Below are 13407 nucleotides of genomic sequence, written 5' to 3' on the forward strand. Positions count from 1 at the left end.
ACCTTAGCAGGTGCCATGCATAATTGATGCGTAGAGTGTGAGTAATTCACCCGAGTGGCAATTACTGCGTCAGGCAACTTTGCGCGTAACCTTGAGAACGCTGGCAGTCCCGATCTTTATTCGTTTTAGCATCACATTTACTTTACAGTCGACCAGTGGTACACTTGCGTATTGGGGTGTAAGTCACGACGCCATTAAAACTTCGATTTGACGATTTGAACGAAATCGTCGTAATTGTAGTTAGAAATAAAAAGCAGGGATGAATTATTGAGAAATGCGATAGTGACCGAAGCATGGCGTAAGTGGATTGGTTGCATCGATGCGCATGCTCGGATAGACCTTAATCGATGTCAGACACGCAGTGTGGGGTTAACGGCTAATATCCCCAAAGCCTGCTCTCTTCAATTCATGTACGATTGGATCGTGATGCCGTAGTGTGGGTACAAAAAATATCACTGCTAGATTGAATTAAATAAATAGGACCCCTGATACTTGAAAACAAAAGTTCCCCTGACTGTGAAGGCCGCCGGAAGGTAGAAATAACGTGCCTGCTATGCAACCAAACAAGTCTATTTTCCAGAGATGAAATCAATCAACGGTCACAGATCTACGGATGACTGTTTTCAAGGGAAATTTGTTTGGTGCTTTCCAAGCACGACCAGCCAGCTTAACGGCGCTGGGCTATCGCATCAGGAGTCAGGACATGCATGCTCGGCGCAGGTCGACGGTTCCCTGCGCGCGCCGTCCCACGGGGAATTGGAAATCGTTGGTGTCTCAGCTAGCGGGTTGGCAGCATACGTGCCCGGCAAGGCTTGGCCGTTCATTCCACTTGCTGACCTAAAATTAAGATGAGTTGGCTTCGATCGAGCCGGGGACTGATACCCGAATTACTGAGGACCACTAATTAAGTTATGTAGCCAGAGGGCCTGAGGGTGCAATGAATGCAGTTTGGGGTGTTGGCGCGCGCCGGAGTTGGCTCGGGGGAGATGTGTTGGCAGACCCGCCCGTGTAAACATGAATGTGCTGGCTATGCTCGGTGGAATGAGGTCGGCCGCAGGCAAAATGGAACATATGGTGCATCCATGCCGAGCAGTTGGGGGTCAAAGTCGCCGAGCTTTCAGGAGCACAACTTTTGGGGTTAGGCCTAATATTTTGATATAAACTGGGGCGAGATGAGACAAGGTGAAATGGAATTTTTTTTTACCGAAGTCTTTTTTCGTTGTACGACTAAATGTAATTAAAATGAAAATGTGTAGCACCTTTGAAAATTAAAATCAAAACTAAAGGGTACTTTCCAATCTTGTCTGATAGGGTTCAACGGTATGTATATGTGCATAAGTTGTTTTCCTAGTGGAATTTACATCACAACCTTCTTAAACATGCGTCCTATGGAACTCAGTGGTTATTAAAATGCGAGAACTAAAGATGCTGTTGGCAAGTCCTTATACCCTTAACAACAGAGGGGATTGTACTAATTACAGGGCTAAGACGATAGTTGCTTTTATGCTGCCGTGCCCCGCGACAATAAGCATCAAGATGGTCTTTGGAATGTTTGTAGGTCGTTGAGTAGAGATAATGATGATGTAGCACCAGCGCACTTTGACCAAGTGCAAAATAGTGACGGATAGGCCTACACTAGCTTGAGCACACCTTCTCAATTTTCGCATGCACATAATACTGTAGTTGTAATGACAGAACATCGTTTGAGTTCGTTTTGCTACTTTACATAACAGACTTTAGCACTCAAAAGCAGTGAAAACTACTTAACACTTGAAAGTAGTCACGCAAAACTCTTAATCAAATTAGCACCATCCAATATTTCAAGGACTTGTGTCAATAATTATGCTGAGGAATCTCAAAGTATGATATATTTTTAATATGAGATTAGTCAAAATGTTAGTGGCAGAAAACTTTGGTCATGCAGCATTGTAAAGTAATTAGATTTTATACCCAGATTGGGGAGCAAAACCTGACCTTGGCAGTACATGGCACGCGTTGAATTATCATGCAAGGGGTTCGTCTGTAAACGGGAGGAAAGAAATTTTCTGAAGAATAGCTGGTAAGAGATTAGATTATAGAGTAAGACTTGATTGTTTATGAGCCTCGAGCTGGACCAAGAGAGGGCGCAATTTCCCCCAACGGAGGCTCCTTTGAACACGCGGCTTGACTAAAATAAACATTCCCGACCAGCATGGCTCTTTTCAACCGATGGGAGGGTGCTTCTGCACGAGGCTGATATACGTCACCGCGTTCATAACGGTGAAGGCTACACTGTCTAATATGGCTGTGTTGAATCATCTCCGAACGGTGTAAAACCATCACGGTAGTAAAAGCAAGGGAAACGGAAACGGGTTGTATCACTTATGTAGACGAGTTGTGCCCCTTCACCATGAGCTAGTTGAGAACTTGCTTTTGGAGGTGCAAAACCCTCAATACTCTTTGCTCAGCACCGTCGATATATCGATATGGGTTTGATATCGATATCGCTGATGTTAGTTATTTGGTAATACATGTATCTATACATCGAAAATATCGGATTTTCGAGAAATATCGAATATATCGAAACTTTGAAAACATCTTCATTGAAAATGTACCAAAAATTTTGCTAATAAGGAACGAATTTTATTAAAAGTACGAAAGTGCATCGTCACATTACCGTAATTTTGGATTAGCCACGACATACGTTGGTTATCACGCTAATGTCGTTTACCTTTTACACAATTTACTGTGCATGTGACATTCACTTCTGTGCTCTGTAGCGTCACCGTGGACCTAGCCTAAAAACAACCGCACAGAACGTTGGCATTACCGGACACAGTGCACGTACATTACTTGCAGCCAGCTTACATGTACGTGTATATGTAGTCAACTTTACCTCTTGACGAAAGACTAGCATAGGGGTTATACTTGATGCATTGACACCAACTCCCCAACTCCTATAGAGCGCACGTGCGTGTGTGTTGTATGATTCCGTTGCGTCGTCGAATGTACATGTACAGTACGTACATGTGTGCTCTACGTTTACCGTTTAGTGTGTTTACTTGGTAGAGTTTTTGACAGCTAGTCAGGTAAACGTAGCTTGCAATGAGGTAACCTTGTAAGTTGTAGGGTAACATAAAGTTACAATGTTCTACTCTCGTTATTTTTTCTTACAAGCTAATGGTGCATCACGGTAACTTTTTCGAAAGTGCACATTAACTTTTTCAATTGCATGCATTTGTGGTGCACGTAGAATATTCAATTTTTCTAATTCCGAAGCCTGGTTGCAGTTGGTATTCTCTATAGACCTTTTTTCACCCACGTGACTAAATGTAAACAATACAACCACGTGTGGACCGCCTTGGCCACGGTGATCGCATGTATACCCATGGGCAGCTTCAACCACGTGCAAACGCTGCATGCTCGACTTGTTTATCTTGAACAGGTAGATTACCATCACAACACATCATAGGTGCAGCACGATCGTGACATCACGGAAAAACGGTCTGCAAACTCCACCCTTATTTGCATAATCATAAATATGCATTGACACTCTAAAGAAACATAATTCGTCGATAATATCTAAAATAACTGTGATTGATTGTACATTTCAGATTCAATATGTAGGGCTAAAAAATTTTACAAAGATAGTACAGAGTCACTGACGATGACATCTGTTGCACTATCCGGGACATTTTGGTGCAAAAAAAATGAAGTTCACCTTTGTAGCTGAGACTAGAAAGGTGTACTGTAGGATATAGAGTCGAAAACCGCTCTCACACTTATCAGTAGATGGCGTGAAATCTGTAAGTTAAGGTGAAAATTAAAATGAAAAAATATCGATATATCGATATAAAAAAACCGATAGATCGATATTAGCCAAGATACAATATCCACGGTGCCTACTCTTGGCGTCTGATTCGGTGACTGGCGGCGCCTGAGTAAAGGCGCCTTTCCAGGGAAGAGTGTTCATGTGTAAATGTACATGTGGACCAGATCAACCACACATAGGAAAGACGCCCTCAACTATCCGCAGGTTTTGTTTGGTTAATTTTCGTAAGGTTACAATGCGTATTAAACTGTCGTGCAATGTCTGTGTTTACTGGTGCCGAGTTGTCTGCGCATCGTAAGACCATGTGTTAGGGTGGTTGAAATCTAAGTTTGCCCGTCTGGCAATAGTACCCTGCTAGCCGTGGGTTGTTTCTCACCGTGAGCCAACTTTGCGAAGAAAAAATCAATAGACTGAGCAGGTGTGTAGCGCCGTAATAATTAGCCTACAATCATATCACCTACTACCATACACCAGGCTTTCGTTACTAAGTGAAGAAATGTGTAAATGCCAACGGCTGTGTTATGTCGGAAATGAAAGTAGTCGTGAATCTTGGGAAATCATCAGGGAACGATTGCTTTGCGAGCAGGCATCAAACAGTCCCGTTGCTCTTCGCAGAAATGGTTGCAGGTCAATTAAGACCTGTTGCCTCGTTGATAAGAAAATTGTGTGTGTTTTAGGGCTACCGTAGCCATTAATCGGGTCTCTGCTAAGCTTGAGAAAGCTTAGTGTATTTCATGGAATGTTCATGTAGATAGAAGAATTACGCATAGAAAAATTCTTCAGCTGGATTTTTCAATTTAGGAAATTTTTAGTGTGGATGCTGTTGCCCATACCTATTGTAATTGTCTTCTCTCCCTCGTGTACTACGTCATTCAAGTTCTTCAAAATGTGGAGAAACGGCTTTTCCAAAATGCCTTCTCGCGCAATGCATGCAACAGCAGTGGAACGAAGAAGATTTATCCCCCAGGTTTGATTACCACAAATGGGACAGGGGTTGAACGCCAAGATGCATTTCCCAGCATGAAAGGATTCGATTCCATTTAGCTTCCATAGAAATCAATATATTTCACATGACAGGAAGATGATGAAATGGAAGGAGGCCAGGGTGTTGATTTAGAACCACACAAATGAACGAGAACAATATTTACATTATGTGGCCTCCCGACACCAAGACTAATTAAATGCAGTTGACATAGTTGACAGGTTGGAACATTTCTTGGTGGTAATGAAACAAGTGTACCTGCGTTATCGTGATGCCGTTGGTGATTTATGCTCTGCTCGGTAATTTAACTCAAACAGTACCATTTTCCTTTGTCACTGAGTACCGTAGAAAGAGGCCGTGAAACAGATGTACACACAAATCTATCAAGGACAGAAACTTCCATGCTACTGCTCGTGCAAAGCTGTTTCAAAATTCAAGAACACTCTCCAAGATTTAGATGCAAGGGTGCTCTCTGGGAGCGTAGAATGGATGTTACAAACCTTAATATTCGTTAAAGACAATTTTACTCACGGTGCACCATAAAAAGTGCATTGTGAAATGACAGTGAGTGAAAATGAAATGGTAATCATTCATTCGGAAGCACCCCCTCATTGGTTGAAAAGAACTGCGTTGGTCGGGAGTGTCCATTTTGTTGGTAGCGATGCGACCATAACGCGTGCATTTCATAGTCGTTCGTGAACCAGCGGAGTTCAGTTCCGACCAAACGAGCCTCCGTTGCTGAGAATCTAGCGCTCTCACTTGGGCCAGCTCGAGGCCCATACCGGTCCGGGATTTGCAACACACAGTGCGACTCAGACAACAAGCATTTTGCATCTTATAACGTCTGTCGCGTCGTCGTGTGTACGACGACGAATTGTTAAGCCGCACAGTTCTTTTGAAAAGTGTTTTGTGCTTAACCGACGTAAAACGTCTCCCCTCCTACATACATCTTCTGAAGCAGTAATCACATCTGACATAACGCGCGGTTCTGTTGTACAACATGGTTCAAGACCTCAGTTCCTCTGACGTTGGATGGATGTGCCAACGGCAGAACCTCTAAATGAACCGGACTATTAAGCGTAAGCGATGTTCATCAATTGCTTGTGATGAGGGTGAGTGGAGGGAAGCAATAAGCCTTAGCGCCTTGTGTCCTTCCAACTCATCATTTCTGACGTCTCTGCGGCGCGAACTGAGAAACAGTTGATTGTCTATCCACTGAACAGTGACAACTAGCAGTGTTTGCGCAGACACCTCGAGCATGCAACTGCTGTATTCCCGTCATCTGTTCAAGTCATGTTTACGTTTTGGTTCCCTTTTCTCTGTGTGTGAAGACTTTTATTTTTTTCCGTTCATTGAACACCAGGCTTCTCTGAGTTTATGCATAATTATACTTATGAATTTAACATTGGCTCTGCTGTTGTAAGAATGTTATTCCTAATTACCACTGCGAGGGTAAATTGATGTAAGGAATGATCACAATTTACTAAACTCTATTATGTGTGTGTGTGTGTGTGACAAGTGCAGCATTTCCACTGTTCACAGTTGTTCATTTTTTGGTGCTTACTGGCAACTCGTGCATGGTGGTTGCTAACCGTAACAACAGTGGTAAAAACTATCAATGGGTTGTCATGGTAACAACACCGGCTAGAAGTCATGCGCTGTCCAACTGAATGCATTTTTTTTGCTCTGTATAACCAAATAAGCCGACGTGTAGCAATGTTCAGCCGCGACATGCATTATGCCTTCCCCGACTACCCTGCCTGATCGATGGCGTAGACGTACCGGCGATCACGCACAACCGCATATACATGTAATGCAACGAATTCTGAAATTCAGGGCTTACAACTGGTTACTGGTGGGGTATCAGAACAACAGGGAGTACCCCACAAGACCGCACATTTGGTATGTTCTCGTGACGGTGGCCCAAGTTTACGAAATGTCGATCAGTTCACAAGTGGGGAGTGTAATATCAGTTCGAGATCCAATCAACTCGATTTACAGACCAGTAAAAAAAATTCAAATCTTATGTAACTACTGATTTTCAATGAGCTCAATGAGTGCCTATCGTTCCTGTGACACAAATTCCAGGTTTAAGAGCCTTTCTCGAAGTTGGAAATTTGACTCCATTTCCTATTTTTTCAGCAGCCTCTCACTGTAAACTACATCAAATTGAGTTGTTTCCGTTTCCATCCACATAGGCGTCTTGAATGTCTTGTAATCTGCATTTTTTTCTTGATGAGGGCATTGGAATTCAAGTTTTTTGTCTATGATCCAAATCAAGAATTTTTTTCGCGATTGGGTTTCCCTGACTTAATTGTAGTGAAGACACAAAATGCCATTCATGTTAGGAAGATCGAGGCTATCGCCGCATTTAACATTTAACAACCACAATCGGGGGCATTCGCCTTTCGAGGGTGTAATGTGCGTCTAGAGGAGTCATGATGTCAACAGTTAACATGGGAATATAATTGCTTCGAGTGATTTTCTATAGTTGAATGACATTCTCGAGGAATGCAGCAAGAAGGTACATTTCTACGAATCGATAGATTGATTTCAAACTGCGGTTGTGCTGTTCACCTTTAGAGTGGGTATGCAAAATACTTAATGAACAAGCATGCATTATTGAGATGGCAACTGATATGACGTGGCCTAAACAGGTGACGAAGCACGACGGCTATTTCATTTCTGAAGTTGGCGAAAGTGTGCACGCCTTGTTTGGTTGCAAGCGTCGCGGTCTTGGTTTCTGAAACCCTTTCTTTTCCCGATGCTCCCATCCTCTGCACTCTGCTATGCAGTGAACCAAAATGCGAGACCTTTTGGTAAACATCTGACAAACTTCTCTTTGGGGTACGGAGGTGTTTGTCCAAACAAAATTCGAGAAATCGACTGTGAAAGGAGCGGTCGATGACAGCCAGAGTGTGGAATCGTAGGCACAACGCCGAGACATTTGCCCGTTCGCCTTTAATGTATTCCCGCTTATGTAAACCAAACAGGGTGCTATGCATACGTGATGGCACTAAATGCACCATCATCTTCTAGGTCTGTTATCAAATTACCCAGCGATGTCGATCATTCCTTGCGTTCTTTCTGGGTCAATTTTTATAAGCAAATGAACATGTAGTGATATCTTTTTATCAATAGCTTTATTAAAAGTTACTCAAACGCCCCATTCCGTCACAAAGTTGAATGCTTTATCTCTTTTTTTTTACGCTGGATGGATATTTAAATTGATCAGTTCCCCCTAGTGTTTGCTTGGTGGCCTGTATACAATGGGCAGACGACGTAAGTGATGAAGCATAGTGCGATGTGTCAACAGTGCACGGGACTCTCCGTTACCTTCAACGCCACCAAGTTATTTCAACTGCGTCTGAAACTGTTTTATAAGGTCCCAGTAGTTGGTAATGACCCAATCTCAGTGCATTCGGTATTGTAAAGACTGTGAATATACATTTCTTTTTTGGTTCACATATTTCAGGCCGTTGAAAGTTGTTTAAAATTTGTTTGATTTTCTCAGAGCATAGGGACAAAAAGAGAATTTCGACCCTGGTGGGACTCGAACCCACAGTCTTCAGCTCCGGAGGCTGACGCCTTATCCATTAGGCCACAGGGCCAACTTCTCTAAGTTAACGCATTTGAGCCCAGCTCAACTCGTCTCCATCTGCGCTTGTTGCAAAGTTGACTCATCTAAAAATTTTTAGTGCACAGTTCCTGTTAAAGGCACCAGATATTTGTGCATTTTCCAGATCCAATTATAGTAGTAAAAAAATTACCTGGAGACATCGTGAGACAATTTAACCTCTTAGTTTAAATTGCAATTTTAACCAAATTCAAATTCAAATCCACCTTGTGGGAAAAGAACAGCTCAAATCCAAAATCGTGGCGCCATATTGAAAAACAAGCTTTTCTGCACGCATGCTGTGTTGAGATTTGGAAAGATAGAAGACACCATGTCCGGGAGCACGATGTCATCCCAAGATATCATGGAGAGATTTATGCGTCTACGCGTTGCTTGGAGCAAACTCTTTGCTGTCAGGGCTTTCATCTCGCTAGCCAATGCTTCTAACCAGGTAAGATCCCGATTGGAAATGTTGTCGACCCCGCTGCAAAACGTGGGCGGCTACTTTCGGTCTTGTACCTGTAGGCCTTCACGGGAACACCAGTTACGTAGTGCGTGAATCCACATGCTTATTCTGAGTCTGGATAAATTCAATTCATGATGAAACGTGATGTTGACAGCGATATTCTTGTACAAAGACACACCTGCAAAACAAGACTAGGAAAAAATGTTGCATCCTGACTCCACTTTTCTCATCATATATCATCTCAATAAAAGTCAGTCATTACAGAAATGCTGGAAAGACACGAATTCAGGACTGAGAAACATTTACCGATGTTGTTGGGAAATACGTAGAAAATTCTGTCGACATTTAAAGAAAAGAAAAAAATTTTAAGAAAAGACAGGGAATTTTTCCCTCAGTAGACCTTATTAACGGGGAGCTGTTCGCACAATATTGACTCTTGCAAAAAATTATTGTTCTCGCTCCTGAGTTAATTATCTACTGAATGGATTCCATTCACAGGCAAATCAACTCGGGATGGGCGTACAATAAATTTGCACCAGTTTCTAGATTGTACCGAACAGAGACATCTGGTTCACTTGTGTAATTTCGCAAAAAATTAAAGGCAACATGGTTTCCTTGTTTTGAAAATGTTAGCCATCTTCTTGTCTAATTCACAGGGGAATTAAATCTTTAAAATTGCGAATTGAATTAAACAACAATGTTGCTTTTTTAATTATGCGACTAACAAAGAGGAAAATAGTATTTGTCACTGAGTTATTGGGACATGTATTGACTTACGTAATTTCGTACATATCAGCCAAGCCCATTTCACTGTCAATTTTTTTACGGATTTTTGTCCAAACGCATGGATACCCCGTAGAGCCAACCAAATCTTCATAAGTGTCCCATGTGTTTTGTGACGCATTTCAGACGTACGTGGAGACAGTATAGGTGGCAGGAACTGCGCCATTATAAATCCTCAGTGTCATAATTTATTGCAGTTTCATTAATAAGTTGCCATCCTTTGGCCGAGAACTGGAACGGTGCAAAGCGAAGGTGAGTGTATTGGAGCACGGGTGGAATGATTAGCGCCCTCTATGGCAATTTGTACTCGGTCACGTGCCCCTCTCTATCTGCGTCTGAACGATCAGGTCTCAAAATGTATCCGGTTGTAGAGAACAGCGCCCCCATTGAAAAAATGACAGTTCGTGCACCTGGTTACCATGTTCCACCAATGTGATTGGCAACTTCTAAATTCACTTCGCGAGGAGGTGGGCACTGCAAGTGAATTGTAATATTCGTATTCACACATCGGTACCACCGACAAATCGTGAGGTCAGCGGCCGCGGTGACTGACTAGCGATTGTCATCGGTATGTTTACTATGATGGCGGCTGTTTTATGTCCCATTCCATCCTCCTGTCTATCTTACATGACGTGCATTCTATAGCATGGGTCCATGAATAATCAGGTACATATTAAACCGTGGAATCTCGACATAGACACGCAGATTGGCGCAGTACGTAACTTAAACCACGCATAAAAACCGATTAACTGACAACAGGCCGTTTTTGTGCGTGGCAGTTTATCTGACAAGTGAACATCAGCATTTTTGGTATTATTTGCTGCTAGCTTTACACAGCAATACCGTGTAATTCCAAAATATACATTCTACTTATTTCCCTGAGTAGGAATACCATAAAAGTATTACAAGCGTGCGGTGTACAGGAACGGGATACCCCGTTTTCAGCACAGAATAGAACTGGCAGAACAAGAGGTATTTTTTCCCACGTAAATCTGATCACAGGAAAATGCTGTTTGCGTGCAAAACAGATCTGTTGGTGTAATTTCTCTCTGCGCTTACACAGAAAAAAACTGTACCTCCCTGACAAAAGGATCACGGTTGTGTGAGAATTTGTCATATTTTCGGGTAATAAAACCGGAAAATGGATCATGGTATCTGCCATTTTTGTTTGGGTATCTAGGTGCAGCTGTCTGCAAATCAGGTATGAGTAATAAAAATAATAATCCATTTGATCAGGTCAAAGATTTATGCTAACATCCCTGAGCTGAGTAGTACATTCAAATGTCGCACCCAACGTTGTCTTCGGAACTTTTTTTTTACCCGGTCATGAAACCGAGTGTCTTGGAAACTTTTTTTACCCCGTCATGAAACTGAGGTCCTATTTTCTTCACGGGAAATTCACAAAAGCCCTTCAAGTCTGAATAGTAAAAGAGCACCCGTTGCCCCTTGGAGAGAAATATACACCTGTATTGCAACAATTGAAGGCGTCATTTAAGCTACACAGATATCAAGCGGCAAAAACGAGTTGGGAATTGGAGCCTGCATGGCAGTAGTATGGTTTAAGTTTCCGCCTGTACGAGTTGTCTAGTAACCTGGCGTATACAGCTTTGATAAACATTGCGTTGAGTCTCGGCAGAAAAGACTGGTGTGAGCTTACATCGTCTACGATTTACACAAATCTAGAAAAAGAACACTAAATATAGAGTGATGCCTCTATTAATAACATCCGAGGGGACCTCTGATGTATGGGTTTTCGGTTGAAGTAACAGCCATGCCCAGGAGCAACATACAGTGGATCACAAAGTTAATGAAGTGCGTATTTATAGTTTCAGGGACCATAAGTGCACCAGGAATGAGTTGCTCTAGGTGATTCTTTCTGTCCACTTCGCATTATCAACGTCTCTATTCACAGCAGTGACCTCTAACCGGACCATGCAGGTAAAACGCCAATGAAGTAGATAGACTCAAGCTAATCAAAACCAGCAAATTCTTATTTGCAGGATTTTAGAAGTGTTGCAAGACAGTTGTCCGTCTGCTGTACTTCGGTATAATAAATTTCACCTCACAATTCACAGGTGTTCCTATCGTGGGTTAGCCATTCTGTCCCGACTGCCAATTTTGACCAGATCTGCCATTATTCTGTTTTCTCTCTAGTTTTCTTCAAAATTGATGGAAACCCAAACCCAGAGGCAGAAAATATTCTGTGATGTGATGGTTAAGAAATACAATTATTCTTCTTTGAGCATCACACACATGATGAACAACGGCAGTCGTGACGCAACATTGATATCTGTAAATGAGTAGTTAGCAGCGCTGTGGATAAACAAGGAACTTACTAATCCTTACCAACTCCTCCCCCACAAAAATGAACAAAATGTGGTCTTCGTGTCGAATTTTCGCCAAGAACCGCATGCACTCGCATGTAAAAGTAGACTAACCCTACGGGTTAGATACTAACTTAGAATTTTCGTCAGATCTAAACGTAAACATCGAATCGCCTACGATTATCAGGAAATACCCCCACCAGGTATTCAAACTCGGATCCCGAAATAGCCAATTTTCTTTCCTCGGCTATTTTGCGGTTTCTTTTGTTTAATTTAATGTAGTGTTTTTGTTGAGAGCGCCGACGCATTTTCTAAACGCTGTCTTAACGGCTCAACCGATGCTCGCATCTTATCGCTGGAGGGCCTTGATGCGGCGTGCGTGCATACGTCAGTCCTATTCTGCACTAAGTCTATTCAGCCATTGTGTGCTGTAAGCGGAAACTCCAAACACGTCCAACGCAGTCTCGCGCTACGTCACTGCCGTACGCTACAAGCATCTGGAAACCCAGACTTCGGATTCGGAGCTGTATTCTTTAACGTAGAGTCCTTATATGGACAGGAATGAAATTAGAACATACAAGTACACATATATTATTTAAAAAAACCTGCCAAAGGCAGTCTAATGCATGCACCATCCAGCAGATTAGTTTTTTGTACAGTGTTCCTGATTTGAAACAGAATAATTACTTCCCCTTTGTCTGGCAGGCTGCTCCCCATTACACATTCACAGCCCTAGGGTGAAGAGCTAGAGGGTCACATGCACAGCCAGCAGCTGAATTCGAACCTCAGACCCTTCGATCACCCGTGTATCGAACCTTAAACCTTGGACTCGAACCCCGTGACCATCAAAGTGGTGTGATTATAAAGTGACTCATAGTTCAAGTGAATATTTTCACTCTTTATTTTGTTTTGTTCCAGGGATTTTGTCTTGAGGATTTACGGTTGTTAGTTAATTGAAACTACATTTGGGAAGTGTGAGGATCACCGAGGAAGGGGCGAACTTTACAACTGTATTTATGAAATTAAAAGGCCGTACATACCGGACTGCAAAGATTGTGGGCTAGGAACTGTTTGTCATTAGTTCTGGAACCTGCAAATTCACTCTCAAATCACGTCTTGGAAGGGTTTTACGAAGGCTTCATCTTTCTACATAATATGCTGCACAACCACGGGACTGTTTGTTTCACGTGGATCTGGATGTCGATCAGTGATCCTAACGCTGGATCGCACCATCCACTGGTTTCCGTAAACCAACGACGGATCGCTGATCATGATCCAGATCCGTGTGAAACAACACGGCCTTTATGTACCTGTTGTTTGCTGCCGAGCCAGTGTTGAATCCATTGCAAGCCTTCATTCCATATCCAGCGTGTTGTTCCTGTTTAGCAATTGTGAATTGACTAGAATCATTTCAGTGTACTCTGA

General features: G+C 42.5%; 1 protein-coding gene and 1 non-coding gene across 3 annotated transcripts in view; one reads left to right on the top strand and one right to left on the bottom strand.

Moving 5' to 3' along the window:
- Window positions 1-13407, top strand: part of LOC110977465 (GTP-binding protein Di-Ras2-like) — a 47390-nt gene that overhangs the window by 15218 nt on the left and 18765 nt on the right. The window contains exon 1 of one of the 2 annotated variants that reach the window (XM_022231642.2): window positions 8656-8860. The exons of the other annotated variant lie outside the window; for it this stretch is intronic. Within the exon in view, the coding sequence (XP_022087334.1) occupies window positions 8741-8860 (120 nt within the window). The 5' untranslated portion in view covers window positions 8656-8740. Of the gene's footprint in view, window positions 1-8655; window positions 8861-13407 lie in introns of those variants that run through there. 2 annotated transcript variants of the gene reach the window in all.
- On the bottom strand, window positions 8332-8404 carry Trnar-ccg (transfer RNA arginine (anticodon CCG)). Its single transcript has one exon. It is a non-coding gene; the product is annotated as a tRNA-Arg (tRNA).

Source organism: Acanthaster planci, linkage group LG12 (genome assembly GCF_054643075.1).
Source record: "Acanthaster planci isolate LZ-2023a linkage group LG12, COTS_SCS, whole genome shotgun sequence".
Lineage (NCBI taxonomy): Eukaryota > Metazoa > Echinodermata > Asteroidea > Valvatida > Acanthasteridae > Acanthaster > Acanthaster planci.